This window comes from Oncorhynchus nerka, linkage group LG15 (genome assembly GCF_034236695.1).
Source record: "Oncorhynchus nerka isolate Pitt River linkage group LG15, Oner_Uvic_2.0, whole genome shotgun sequence".
NCBI classification, from domain to species: domain Eukaryota; kingdom Metazoa; phylum Chordata; class Actinopteri; order Salmoniformes; family Salmonidae; genus Oncorhynchus; species Oncorhynchus nerka.
In genome coordinates, this window is record NC_088410.1 from 36,188,990 (window position 1) to 36,201,469 (window position 12,480).

The window sequence follows — 12,480 nt, forward strand, 5'->3', positions numbered from 1 at the left end:
TTTCATAGTAGAGGCCAGCTACTCTCCTATGAGCATTGGACTGGTACATTAAGGGTTAAGCTATGTTGGATCACCCACTCACTTCCCAAGGTAAGCACAAGTGTTGTGAACGCTGGCCTCAGAAGTGCATGTCTCATCTGGAAAACCAGAGAGCAGAACAGATATCTGATTTCCTCCCCCCCTCCAACGCAACATATCGACAATCTCATCCCCTGCTTCTGGCTCTGGAGGAGTGGAAGATCAAACATCTCTCATATCTCCCTCGCTCTCTTATGGATGGATGGGCAGGGGAGGACAGGAGGGAAATGGAAACTGAGCAGCTGGAGATGAAAGAAACCATTAATCCAGAAAGGAAAAAATATATTTATGAGTCATGACAAAGACCGACAACAAAACGACATCGACGCTTTGATCTCTTTTCAACTTTCCGTTTTTTTATTTTTTTTTATTTCCGTCACAAAACCACCGAAAGGTTCTTAAAAATCCTCTGTTCTCGCAGTAGCAGAGCTCAAAACTTTCACTTTATTAAAAAATTATCTTTAATCTGTTTTAGTCCATTTTAGCGCAACAGAGATGATTGCATTGACTACGTTGGCAGCCAGGGTTATCTTAGTCGCACAAAAGAAAGAGTTCATCTTTAAAAGGAGAGAGTCTGAGTGTCCATCATCTATTGTCAAAGCACAACGCCAAAGAGAGGAGGTGAGAGGGTTATTGACCCAAAGGTGGAATTCCACTCAAAGGTCACTTTTTTCTAGGAGTTTGACACACGTTGTGTTAACTGTTTTCTTCCCCAGGTCGATTGCTCTCTTAACTCCCTGGTCTTGAAGGGTTAAAGTCCAATTATTGATATTGTAGCAGCAAATCAATGATCTTCCGGTCAGTGGTCTCCTCTAGGTATTAGTTAGGTAGCTGGCTTAGATGGCGATATAGCCTTTCCCCTATTGTGGATTACTGTGTTTTCCTGTGGCCACATGGTGAACGGATATACTTGTTGCAGTACAGTCCAGCACATCTCTCTTAGGCCAGTGAGGAGCTTTGAGGCAAACCATCCATAGGCTAATATCAGAAACATATTAGTCAATTTAGAAACCAAGGAATGAAGGAGTAACTATGGGACAACAACCCACTCAAGCTCAGTGGGTAGCTTTGAACCAAGTCGTCCAGTTGGGAGGGGGGTCCCTTCAATTTTAGCCAGCCCCTCTCCTAGCATTATAACCAGGGCCGGTTGAGATTATTGTCCATAGTTTATAGTCTACAATTCATAGGCTATAACTAGAGCGCCTGGAGTTTTTCCTAGCCACATTGCCGGGTCAGGCGTTCATTGGAAAAACTCCTGGCCCCTCCTCATAAGCAGTCTCGGCAGAGGGCAACCTGGCCGCGGCGGTAGTCCCGGCAGGGGCAGAGGCGGTGGTACTTGGGGCTGTGGCCGGCACAGCTGTAGAGGAGGGGGTCCTTCTGGAGGCTGCACTCCCGGCGTAGGACGGAGAAGGCCGGGAACACGTGGTTGACCTCTGCCTCCACCACCTCACACTGCACCTCTAACCTGGTGGGGGGGATGGGTGGTGGAATGTTTGATGGAGGGAGGGGGATGGGGTGATGCACAGAGGGTGTTTGATGAGTGATGCAGAGAGAAAGAGAGAGTCCAAGAGGGGAGGGGGAGGACGAAAGGGGGGAAGAGATGGGAGGGGAAACCGAGGGAGAGAGAGAAACCGAGAGAGAAACAGAGACAAAAAGAGAGACAAAAAGAGAGACACAGACAGAGACAGAAACAGAGAGGGACACAGAGAGAGACACACATGAAGTAAAAAGGAACCGAAGATAAAGAAAGGAAGAATATGTCGAGCAGGATGGGTGATGAAGAGAAAGACAAGGAGAAAGGGAAAGATAAAAGAAGAGGAAGAGTTGGCGTTGCTATGACACTCTTATCGTCTTCCGCTGTCACTACAGATCTCTAGATGGGGCCGACAAGACACCTGACATCACTGAGAAGACTTTGAACCTGACATCCTTGCTGTAGCTGGTTGAGTATTACGCCCACAGACAGCCCTTAGTGAACGAAACACCGTTTGGTACCATTGAGTGGTAGGTCGGTCACAGAGGTCAGAGAGCAGCGTGCATGTTTGTATGGTTGTTAGTGACGTGTAGTGATTCTGCATATGTGTGTGTGGCTGTTAGAAACGTATGTCCAGATGTGTGTGTGTGTGTGGCTGTTAGAAACGTATGTCCAAATGTGTGTGTGTGTGGCTGTTAGAAACGTATGTCCAAATGTGTGTGTGGCTGTTAGAAACGTATGTCCAAATGTGTGTGTGGCTGTTAGAAACGTATGTCCAAATGTGTGTGTGTGTGTGTGGCTGTTAGAAACGTATGTCCAAATGTGTGTGTGTGTGTGTGGCTGTTAGAAACGTATGTCCAAATGTGTGTGTGTGTGTGTGTGTGGCTGTTAGAAACGTATGTCCAAATGTGTGTGTGTGTGTGTGGCTGTTAGAAACGTATGTCCAAATGTGTGTGTGTGGCTGTTAGAAACGTATGTCCAGATGTGTGTGTGTGTGTGGCTGTTAGAAACGTATGTCCAGATGTGTGTGTTCGCGAATATGTCTTAACGTGAAAACAGGTGTGCCAAGGTGCCACTCACCCGCGCAGGGCCTCCTTGTTGTTGACGAAGCGGAACAGCGCGGGCTCACACACCAGGTTGGCCCGCTGGCACGCCTCCACACACGACTGGCCCTCCTGGGACGCCAGCAGCCTCAGAGAGCTGAGAGGGGGCCAGGCAGAGGGGGCGCTGGCGTCGGGGGCCCAGGTTAGGGTACTGGAGTTGGGCAGCAGGACAAATTGAGGCCCAGGGCTACCTAGACTACTAATCCCCAGCTTGGAGGAGAAGTTGGCCGGAGGGAAAGGGGCCTCGGGGGCGCAGAAGTCCTGGAGGGAGAGGAGAGAGAGAGGGGAAGGGGATGTTGAATAACACAACACATAGGTAGTCTCTTGTGCTATCACGCACGGGAGATTTGTTTCTGGGTGCCGAGATTCCATTATACAGAATGTGATATTTTTGAAGACGGTGCAAACACACGCACAGACGCCAAGTTAGCTACGCACATCCACATGCACGAATTGTCACTCACACACTATACAAACACGACAGTCAACAGAAATCAAAGCCCGCTGACACTTTAGCTGTGAATAAAGCTACATTTCCTAACACTTCAGGGCATCGTGTGACAGAAATACAAATAAACAGCCGTTTCTCTAACCTCCTCTATACTGCACATCCCTCTAAATAATCTCCCATCAACCCTTCACCTATTCCCTGACAAAACTCATCTGGGTCCAACAACACCAGAGAGATAACTCGTTTTAAAACATGAAAAAGAACCAATTTGACATATCAGCCTACCAAGTCAGCCGTTCAAATAGCAGTTCCGATAGCATTTCCCAGATACATTAAACAGATTAGAGCAGAAATATCAGAAGTCTGATAGTGACAGGTCAGTCTCGGTCTGTGTCGGCCCTGCCACCAAACAGGAGATGGAGGTAGCAGTGGCTTCTAAGGAGACGTGTGGAGATGAGTCAGCGAAAGAGAACGACCCGGCTCGATGTATTTTACTGGTTTGTAACCTACTGACACCGTTCCCCTTTAGAGGGGAATAACGCAGCCGAAGAGTAAACCCAAACAGGAACTTTATTTAAACACACTGAGGAAGACGAAGACAGGGATGGTTCCGTAATGGACAGAAACAGAGGTTATGACTATACTATACAGTAGATAAATACACAGGGCTGAATAGATATTTTCAGAGTATGATAGAATGGGATATATATCTAACAATAACCCAATAAACATGTATTACATTAATGACTAGCATGGCGATAGCAAAGTGGTCCGATTTGGCTCAGTTGGTAGAGCATGATGCTTGCAACGCCAGGGCCGTGGGTTTGATTCCCACGGGGGACAAGTACGATAATGTGTACAATGTATAATAAGTTGCTCTAGATAACAGCGTCTGCTAAATGACGTAAGTAAAAATAAAGTCAAGGACTGTATATTATATAAATAGTAGGCTATTACACAGCAACACACAAGAGCCTCCCCCCGTGTACATTTTGGTTTTTCCCTAGCACTTCACAGCTTATTCGAATAACCAACGCATCATCAAGCTTTGATTATCAGCTGTGTGGTGCTAGGGTGAAACCAAAACTTTAAACCGGGGGTGAAGGACTGGGTTTGGGAAACCCTGGTCTAGTCCATAGTCAGATACCGTGTTGACTAGTGACCTCTCCTGGTTGATTACAGACAGAGAGAGGTGAGTTAGTGTGTGTGGTAGGAAGGTAGCATGGGAGGAAGACATTATGAGAATGTTTTGGAACAAACAGACACGGTTGAGTGCCAGCATGTACAGTTGAAGTCAGAAGTTTACATATACCTTAGCCAAATACATTTAAACTCAGTTTTGAACCATTCCTGACATTTAATTCTAGTAAAAAAAATCCCTGTCAGTTAGGATCACCACTTTATTTTAAGAATGTGAAATGTCAGAATAATAGTAGAGTGATTTATTTCAGCTTTTATTTCTTTCAGATTCCCAGTGGGTCAGAGGTTTACATACACTCAGTTAGTATTTGGTAGTACTGCCTTTAAATTGTAGGCCTCCTTGCTCACACACACTTTTTCAGGTAGCCTTCCACAAGCTTCCCACAATAAGTTGGGTGAATTTTGGCCCATTCCTCCTGACAGAACTGGTGTAACGGATTCAGGTTTGTAGGCCTCCTTGCTCGCACACGCTTTTTCAGTTCTGCCCACACACTTTCTATAGGATTGAGGTCAGGGCTTTGTGATGGCCACTCCAATACCTTGACTTTGTTGTCCTTAAGCCATTTTGCCACAACTTTGGACGTATGCTTGGGGTCATTGTCCATTTGGAAGACCCATTTGCGACCAAGCTTTAACTTCCTGACTGATGTCTTGAGATGTTGCTTCAATATATCCACATCATTTTCCTTCTCATGATGCCATCTATTTTGTAAAGTGCATCAGTCCCTCCTGCAGCAAAGCACCCCCACAATATTATTTTTGTTTTACCTTTATTTAACTAGACAAGTCAGTTGAGAACAAATTCTTATTTTCAATGACGGCCTAGGAACAGTGGGTTAACTGCGTTGTTCAGGGGCAGACCGACAGATTTTTACCTTGTCAGTTCGGGGATTCGATCTAGCAACCTTTCGGTTACAAGTCCAATGCTCTAACGACTACGTGACCTGCCGCCCCTACATGATGCTGCCACCCCCGTGGTTGGGATGGTGTTCTTCGGCTTGCAAGCCTCCCCCTTTTTCCTCCAAACATAACAATGGTCATTATGGCCAAACAGTTATATTTTGGTTTCATCAGACCAGAGGACATTTCTCCAAAAAGTATCATCTTTGTCCCCATGTGCAGTTGCAACCCATAGTCTGACGGCTGCGTGGTCCCATGGTGTTTATACTTGCGTACTATTGTTTGTACAGATGAACGTGGTACCTTCAGGCATTTGGAAATTGCTCCCAAGGATGAACCAGACTTGTGGAGGTCTACAATTTTTTTCTGAGGTCTTGGCTGATTTCTTTGATTTTCCCATGATGTCAAGCAAAGGGGCACTGAGTTTGAAGGTAGGCCTTGAAATACATCCACAGGTACACCTCCAATTGACTGAAATTATGTAAATTAGCCTATCAGAAGCTTCTAAAGCTATGACATCATTTTCTGGAATTTTCCAAGCTGTTTAAAGGCACAGTCAACTTTGTGTATGTAAACTTCTGACCTACTGGAATTGTGATACAGTGACTTATAATTGAAATAATCTGTCTGTAAACAATTGTTGAAAAATTACTTGTGTTATGCACAAAGTAGATGTCTTAACCAACTTGCCAAAACTATATTTTGTTAACAAGAAGTGTGTGAAGTGGTTGAAAAATGAGTTTTAATGACTCCAACCTAAGTGTATGTAAACTTCCGACTTCAACTGTATGTATGCATGTGTGTGTGTGTGTGTGTGTGTGTATGTGTGTGTGTGTGTGCACAGTGAACCTACCTGATGCTGTATGTATGCATGTGTGTGTGTGTGTGTGTGTGTGTGTGTGTGTGTGTGTGTGTGTGTGTGTGTGTGTGTGTGCACGGTGAACCTACCTGATGCTGTATGTAGGCGTGTACCCTCTCCAGCATTCCCTCGCAGGTGTACTCATACGGTAGGTATGGCTCGACCTGCAAAGACACACACACCCACACACATATTCCCACAGATCAGAACATTTCCACAGAATGCATTGCTAGGCAATCAACACCACTAAATTACCATATTTTCCTAATTTCAATATTGTTCTACCTATCGTTCATCCTAATTGCAATAGGTAGCCAATTCTACCCATTAATCACAACAAATAAATGTGGGTAGCGTCACAAATGGAACTTAATTCCCTACATAGTGCACTGCTTTTGACCAGGGCCCATAGGGCTTTGGTTAAAAGTAGTGCACTATTATAGAGAATAGGCTACCATTTGGGATGTAACTGTGGCCATTTTGAAGTGGGTGTGGCTTAATTGCAGTGGGTGACTTGTGTTTTAGTAATTGTGTCTGTGTCCCAAATGGCAGCCTATTCCCTACACAGCGCACTGCTTTTGACCAGAGCCCTATGTGTCCTTCTGGAGGCATGTAGGGAATAGGATGTCATTTGGGACACACACAGGCTTTGTTTTCATTTGCATAGCTATTCAATATGCAGCAAAAGGCTCACCTTTGATTTGTCTGATTAGAGAATAGCTATATTGCTGGGATTCAACAAAATACTCATTATTTCTCTCTAGCTGAGGCAAAACACACCCACATACCAACTTGAAACTGTAAAGGAAACTAAATTCAATAAACTAACTGGAAATATACTTCCTGATCTAAATACGGAAATAGATGGTCTTAGATTATTGTCCCCTGTCGTAATTGTAACAATGTGGATCCGACGGGTCAGCTGGTTGAAGTTTTTTTGCTTGTAATACCAGGATAGTGTGTTTTCTTTTTAGCATGTTCGACTGAATACAGCATGACTTCACCGGAGGTCCCTTTGGAACCAAGTGTCTCTGATAACATGTTGTGCACAACGACGCAATGTAACATTTCAAGGAAATCCATTGTTGATTAAGCAGAAATAGTTATGTTAAACTTTTCCATTAGGAATACGTGGAGCCTGAAAGTACAGACCACATACTAGTATTCCCTCCCGTTTTAACAGTTGATCACGTATCTGTTCCAAATCCCACTTGTAAACGATACATCGCTCCGTAAATAATTTCCTTTATACAAAATGTTTAACTGCATGTGAAATCTGACTTTTCCAATTTCAAATAAAGAAAAGCAAATATGTAGAGAGAGGATGTAGGGAAAAAAAGTTACACATCTCAAATCTGATCAAAACATAACACTTTATGAATCATGTATGTAAACTAGCACAGAAATATGCCTCACAACATTTGCTTTGGTCTAAGCAGAGAGAGGCACAGTCTCGCCCTCCCTCCCTCCCTCCCTCACTGCCTCCCATTTATTAAAGAGGGATAAATATGAAAACAACAGGTCAGTGGGATGGACAGAATGAGAAAGGGGGAACAGAGAGAGAGCGAGAGAGGGAGCGTGAAAGAAAGAGAGAGAGACAGAGCAAGAGAGAGACAGAGAGAGACACCGAAAGAGAAATGGGAAAGGGATTTATGTGAACATGAAGAGGTGTCAGCCAGTGGAGATTGCTTTGGTCTGCATGGCTGAGCATGTGGAGCCGCCCTGGACAGAGAGCCAGCCCACAGACAGGGGGAGTGTGCAGTCTCCAGTGAGGGGTGAAGTGACCCATCAGCCATCTATCACTGGAGTGACAGACAGACAGATATCTCTCAGTAGAGTGGCAGACAGACAGAAATCTCTCAGTAGAGTGGCAGACAGACAGACATCTCTCAGTAGAGTGGCAGACAGACAGGGCAGCCATCTTTCAGTGGAGTGACAGACAGGGCAGACAGAGAGTAAGCCCCGGTGCACTGAGCTATGGCATGTCTGACAAGCAGGAAAGTGGATAGGGGAGAGCACACGCACACACACACACACACACACACACACACACACACACACACACACACACACACACACACACACACACACACACACACACACACACACACACACACACACACACACACACACACACACACACACACACACACACGAACAACACGGCTTTATAGAGGCATCTCAATCGGCCTGTTTGACCTCTTGCTGAAATTCCCTCAAACTCCCTGGAGCCTCACGCCGACTGCAGGTTCCCAGTAAGCCACCTTTACAGGCTAATTACTCCTTGGCTTTGGACACACTGCTTCCTAATGCTAGCGTAGCATACACCCCTGTCCTAGGTTCAAACACTGCAGCTAGCGCGTCTCCACGTGGAGCTTTCCGAGGTGTATTTGCTGGGTGGCGCGAGCTGAAACGTCATTCAAACAAAAAAAAGCAGCATCACCCGTTCAGCAGCGTCACCCGTTCAGCAGCGTCACCCGTTCAGCAGCGTCACCCGTTCAGTACCAGCGCTGCTACATGTTATATGGTTGTACAATCCTTCCCAGGTACGACATAGTGTGTTTGGTCACTGCCAAAGAAACCAATGAGTCAAGAAATACATCATGAAATAACTGCACCTTGGTACTCATGATCTCTCTGATGGCGGCGTCAAACTCCTGGGAGTTGTTGTAGTCTACTGTCATGACGTGGGGCCGCCCGATGTACTGCTCCGCATACGGGTGCTGGGATGACACCTGAGAGGGGCGGAGTATAGAATTAGTAGAACATTCCCGTTTAAAGCAATATTCTGTGAGGTATAAGTGGCACATTTGGCGTACAATCGGCAATGTTGGCAGTTTGCTGAATTGCATTGGTTAATTTTCAGTTGAAGAGTGGTACTAGATACTGTGTTGACCAATGGGAGCTCACCTCTCTAGACGTGGGCTTGCCTCTGAAGAACTCGTGATTGAGCGAGCTGTGCGGTGGGTGGAACTTGGGCTGCAGATAGATGCACCCATTGGCTATGGCCTCCAGAGGGGCGGGCCCTTCGTAGGGGAAACCAAACCCGATGAAGAGCTGGTGGGGGAGATGAAGATGGTACTAGTTAGGATAACCACCAGTTATTGTATTAATGCTTGTAAATTGAAAATTACAGATATATCAGGAACTGGAAGGTAACTGTTGTAGTTGATGCTGTTGTAGTTAGTGCTGGTGCAACAGTGTGTGTGTGTGTGTGTGTGTGTGTGTGTGTGTGTATGGTGCCTGAATCTGTTTGCGCACGTACATATGTAGGATCTTAATTTGAGCCAGTTTGCTACAGCAGGAAAATAATCCTGCAGCAACAGAAAATATGAATTATTATGTGGATTATAATGATTGGACATTGTTTGTAGGGGTTGATAAATGTTCCGTAACTGAAAATCGAGTCTGAATTTCAAAGTGGAAATTAGAAGATTTTTTAAACCTCAAATACCCTTACTTACAGGAAATCCGGCATTGAAGGAAAGTTATCCTGCAATAGGGTGACCAAATTAAGATCCTACATCTGTAGTGGGTTACCTCTTGTGTATGTTGTGTATCATCTAGTGTGTGTGTGTTCCAGTACCTTGGCCTTGCGGAGCAGCGTCTGCAGCTCGTGCTGGGGCAGCAGGCCGTGGTTCTTGACGTAGGCAGGCACCTCGGGGGGGCGCTGGGTCTCGTAGTACACCGTCCCGTGGACCTCCATGTACCTGTGGAGGATCTGGAGGAAACCCTCCTTACCCTGCTGATAGACAAGGAGGAGGGAAGAGAGAGTGAGAGAGAGAGAGAGAGAATGTAAGAAAGTGAATGGAGAGTTGGTGAGCGAGGAGAGGAAGTGGGACAGTGGAAAATGTCATCAGTGTGTGAGAAAGGAAAGGCAGAGAGTGGGAGAGGGAGTGGGTTGAGTTTGAGGGAGAAAGTGGATGAGCAAGTGCGATGGGAGAGGCGGAGGGAGAGGGACGGAGGAAGCGAGCTACGGAGAGGGAACGAGGGAGGGAGAGATGGAGAGGGTGAGGGAGGTAGAGAGAGATGGAGAGGGAAGGAGGTCGAGAGAGATGGAGAGGGAAGGAGGTCGAGAGAGATGGAGAGGGAAAGGAGGGAGGGAGCGATGGAGAGGGAAGGAGGGACAGAGAGAATGACTTGATTAGAGGTGATGTGTTAATGGCTGTGTGTGTGGTTGTTTATGCGTGTGCATATAAGAGGCAATGAGTGTGTGTGTTAGTGTGTGTACATGTGATAATGCACTATGAGTGTTTATGTGTGTGTGTGCATGAGTGGTTGTGAATTCCCTGAGTGAGTGTGTGTGTGCTGTGTGAACACCAGTATCTTCACACAGAGAGAGGCAGAGCCATTGCCTGTTAGTGAGTGCAGGGCATTTAATGTGACAGACCCCTTTAGAAAGCCCAAAGAGACACACAGTGCCGCACTGCCGTGGGCCGTCAATATGAATGAGGTGAGGTGCTAGGGATCTGGATTGGTTTCCTGCACACGTGCGCACACACACACACACACACACACCCTTTCTCTCAATCCCTCGCTATCTCATCGCACACATTTGGCCTCTAGCGTCAGAGAGCGAGGCGTCCATGTAAGTACGCAGGGAAAGATACTGGCAGACTGCCAGTGCCAGTCCAGGCACCCGGAGGGCAGCAGCAGCAGAGCACAGCATTCGCCAGCCTGTGCCAGCCGGTTCTCCTTACTGGCTGCTATGACATCCCTCTCTCTGATCCATCGATGGAGCTCTCGCACGTCTACCAATCTGATTGGTTAATTCAGGGGTTTTATTCGGATGCCCATTAGCTTTTGCCGAAGCATCAGCTACTCTTCCTGGGGTCCACAAAAACACAAAACCTGACAAGTAACAAAACACTAATACACTGACAGACAAGGACAGTCACACACATTTCATATACAACAATATACAAACAGTAATACAAAATAAATAATAATAATAGTATGAATGTGTGTGTTAGAGTGTGTCCTCACGGTCCCGTCGTTCCATCATGCAGTAATGGGGCCTTAGGAGTAAAGACTGTAAAACAGCAAGCCTGCCCATACATTGAAATGAATAGATTGTGCCCATACATTGAAATGAATAGATTGTGCCCATACATTGAAATGAATAGATTGTGCCCATACATTGAAATGAATAGATTGTGCCCATACATTGAAATGAATAGATTGTGCCCATACATTGAAATGAATAGATTGTGCCCATACATTGAAATGAATAGATTGTGCCCATACATTGAAATGAAGAGATTATGCCCATACATTGAAATGAAGAGAAAGTGCCCATACATTGAAATGAAGAGATTATGCCCATACATTGAAATTAAGAGAAAGTGCCCATACATTGAAATGAAGAGATTATGCCCATATATTGAAATGAAGAGATTATGCCCATACATTGAAATTAATAGATTATAAATAGGGAGTACACATACAGTGGGGAGAACAAGTATTTGATACACTGCTGATTTTGCAGGTCTTCCTACTTACAAAGCATGTAGAGGTCTGTAATTTTTATCATAGGTACACTTCAACTGTGAGAGATGGAATTTAAAACAAAAATCCAGAAAATCACATTGTATGATTTTTAAGTAATTAATTTGCATTTTATTGCATGACGTAAGTATTTGATACATCAGAAAAGCAGAACTTAATATTTGGTTCAGAAACCTTTGTTTGCAATTACAGAGATCATACGTTTCCTGTAGTTCTTGACCAGGTTTGCACACACTGCAGCAGGGATTTTGGCCCACTCCTCCATACAGACCTTCTCCAGATCCTTCAGGTTTCGGGGCTGTCGCTGGGCAATACAGACTTTTAGCTCCCTCCAAAAATTTTCTATTGGGTTCAGGTCTGGAGACTGGCTAGGCCACTCCAGGACCTTGAGATGCTTCTTACGGAGCCACTCCTTAGTTGCCCTGGCTGTGTGTTTCGGGTCGTTGTCATGCTGGAAGATCCAGCCACAACCCATCTTCAATGCTCTTACTGAGGGAAGGAGGTTGTTGGCCAAGATCTCGCGATACATGGACCCATCCATCCTCCCCTCAATATGGTGCAGTCGTCCTGTCCCCTTTGCAGAAAAGCATCCCCAAAGAATGATGTTTCCACCTCTATGCTTCACGGTTGGGGTGGTGTTCATGGGGTTGTACTCATCCTTCTTCTTCCTCCAAACACAGCGAGTGGAGTTTAGACCAAAAAGCTCTATTTTTGTCTCATCAGACCACATGACCTTCTCCCATTCCTCCTCTGGATCATCCAGATGGTCATTGGCAAACTTCAGACGGGCCTGGACATGGCGCTGGCTTGAGCAGGGGGACCTTGCGTGCGCTGCAGGATTTTAATCTATGACGGCGTAGTGTGTTACTAATGGTTTTCTTTGAGACTGTGGTCCCAGCTCTCTTCA

General features: G+C 45.6%; 1 protein-coding gene across 1 annotated transcript in view; it reads right to left on the minus strand.

The window, feature by feature from the left end:
- Positions 1 to 1,172: 1,172 nt before the first annotated feature.
- The window catches only part of LOC115142587 (alpha-1,6-mannosylglycoprotein 6-beta-N-acetylglucosaminyltransferase B-like), a 155,978-nt gene continuing 144,670 nt past the window's right edge, over positions 1,173 to 12,480 (minus strand). The window contains exons 13-18 of the mRNA XM_065001553.1: positions 9,652 to 9,810; positions 8,976 to 9,122; positions 8,684 to 8,800; positions 6,155 to 6,229; positions 2,633 to 2,916; positions 1,173 to 1,543 (exon numbers count right to left, since the gene is read on the minus strand). Of these exons, the coding sequence (XP_064857625.1) occupies positions 1,345 to 1,543; positions 2,633 to 2,916; positions 6,155 to 6,229; positions 8,684 to 8,800; positions 8,976 to 9,122; positions 9,652 to 9,810 (981 nt within the window). The 3' untranslated portion in view covers positions 1,173 to 1,344. The remainder of the gene's footprint in view (positions 1,544 to 2,632; positions 2,917 to 6,154; positions 6,230 to 8,683; positions 8,801 to 8,975; positions 9,123 to 9,651; positions 9,811 to 12,480) is intronic.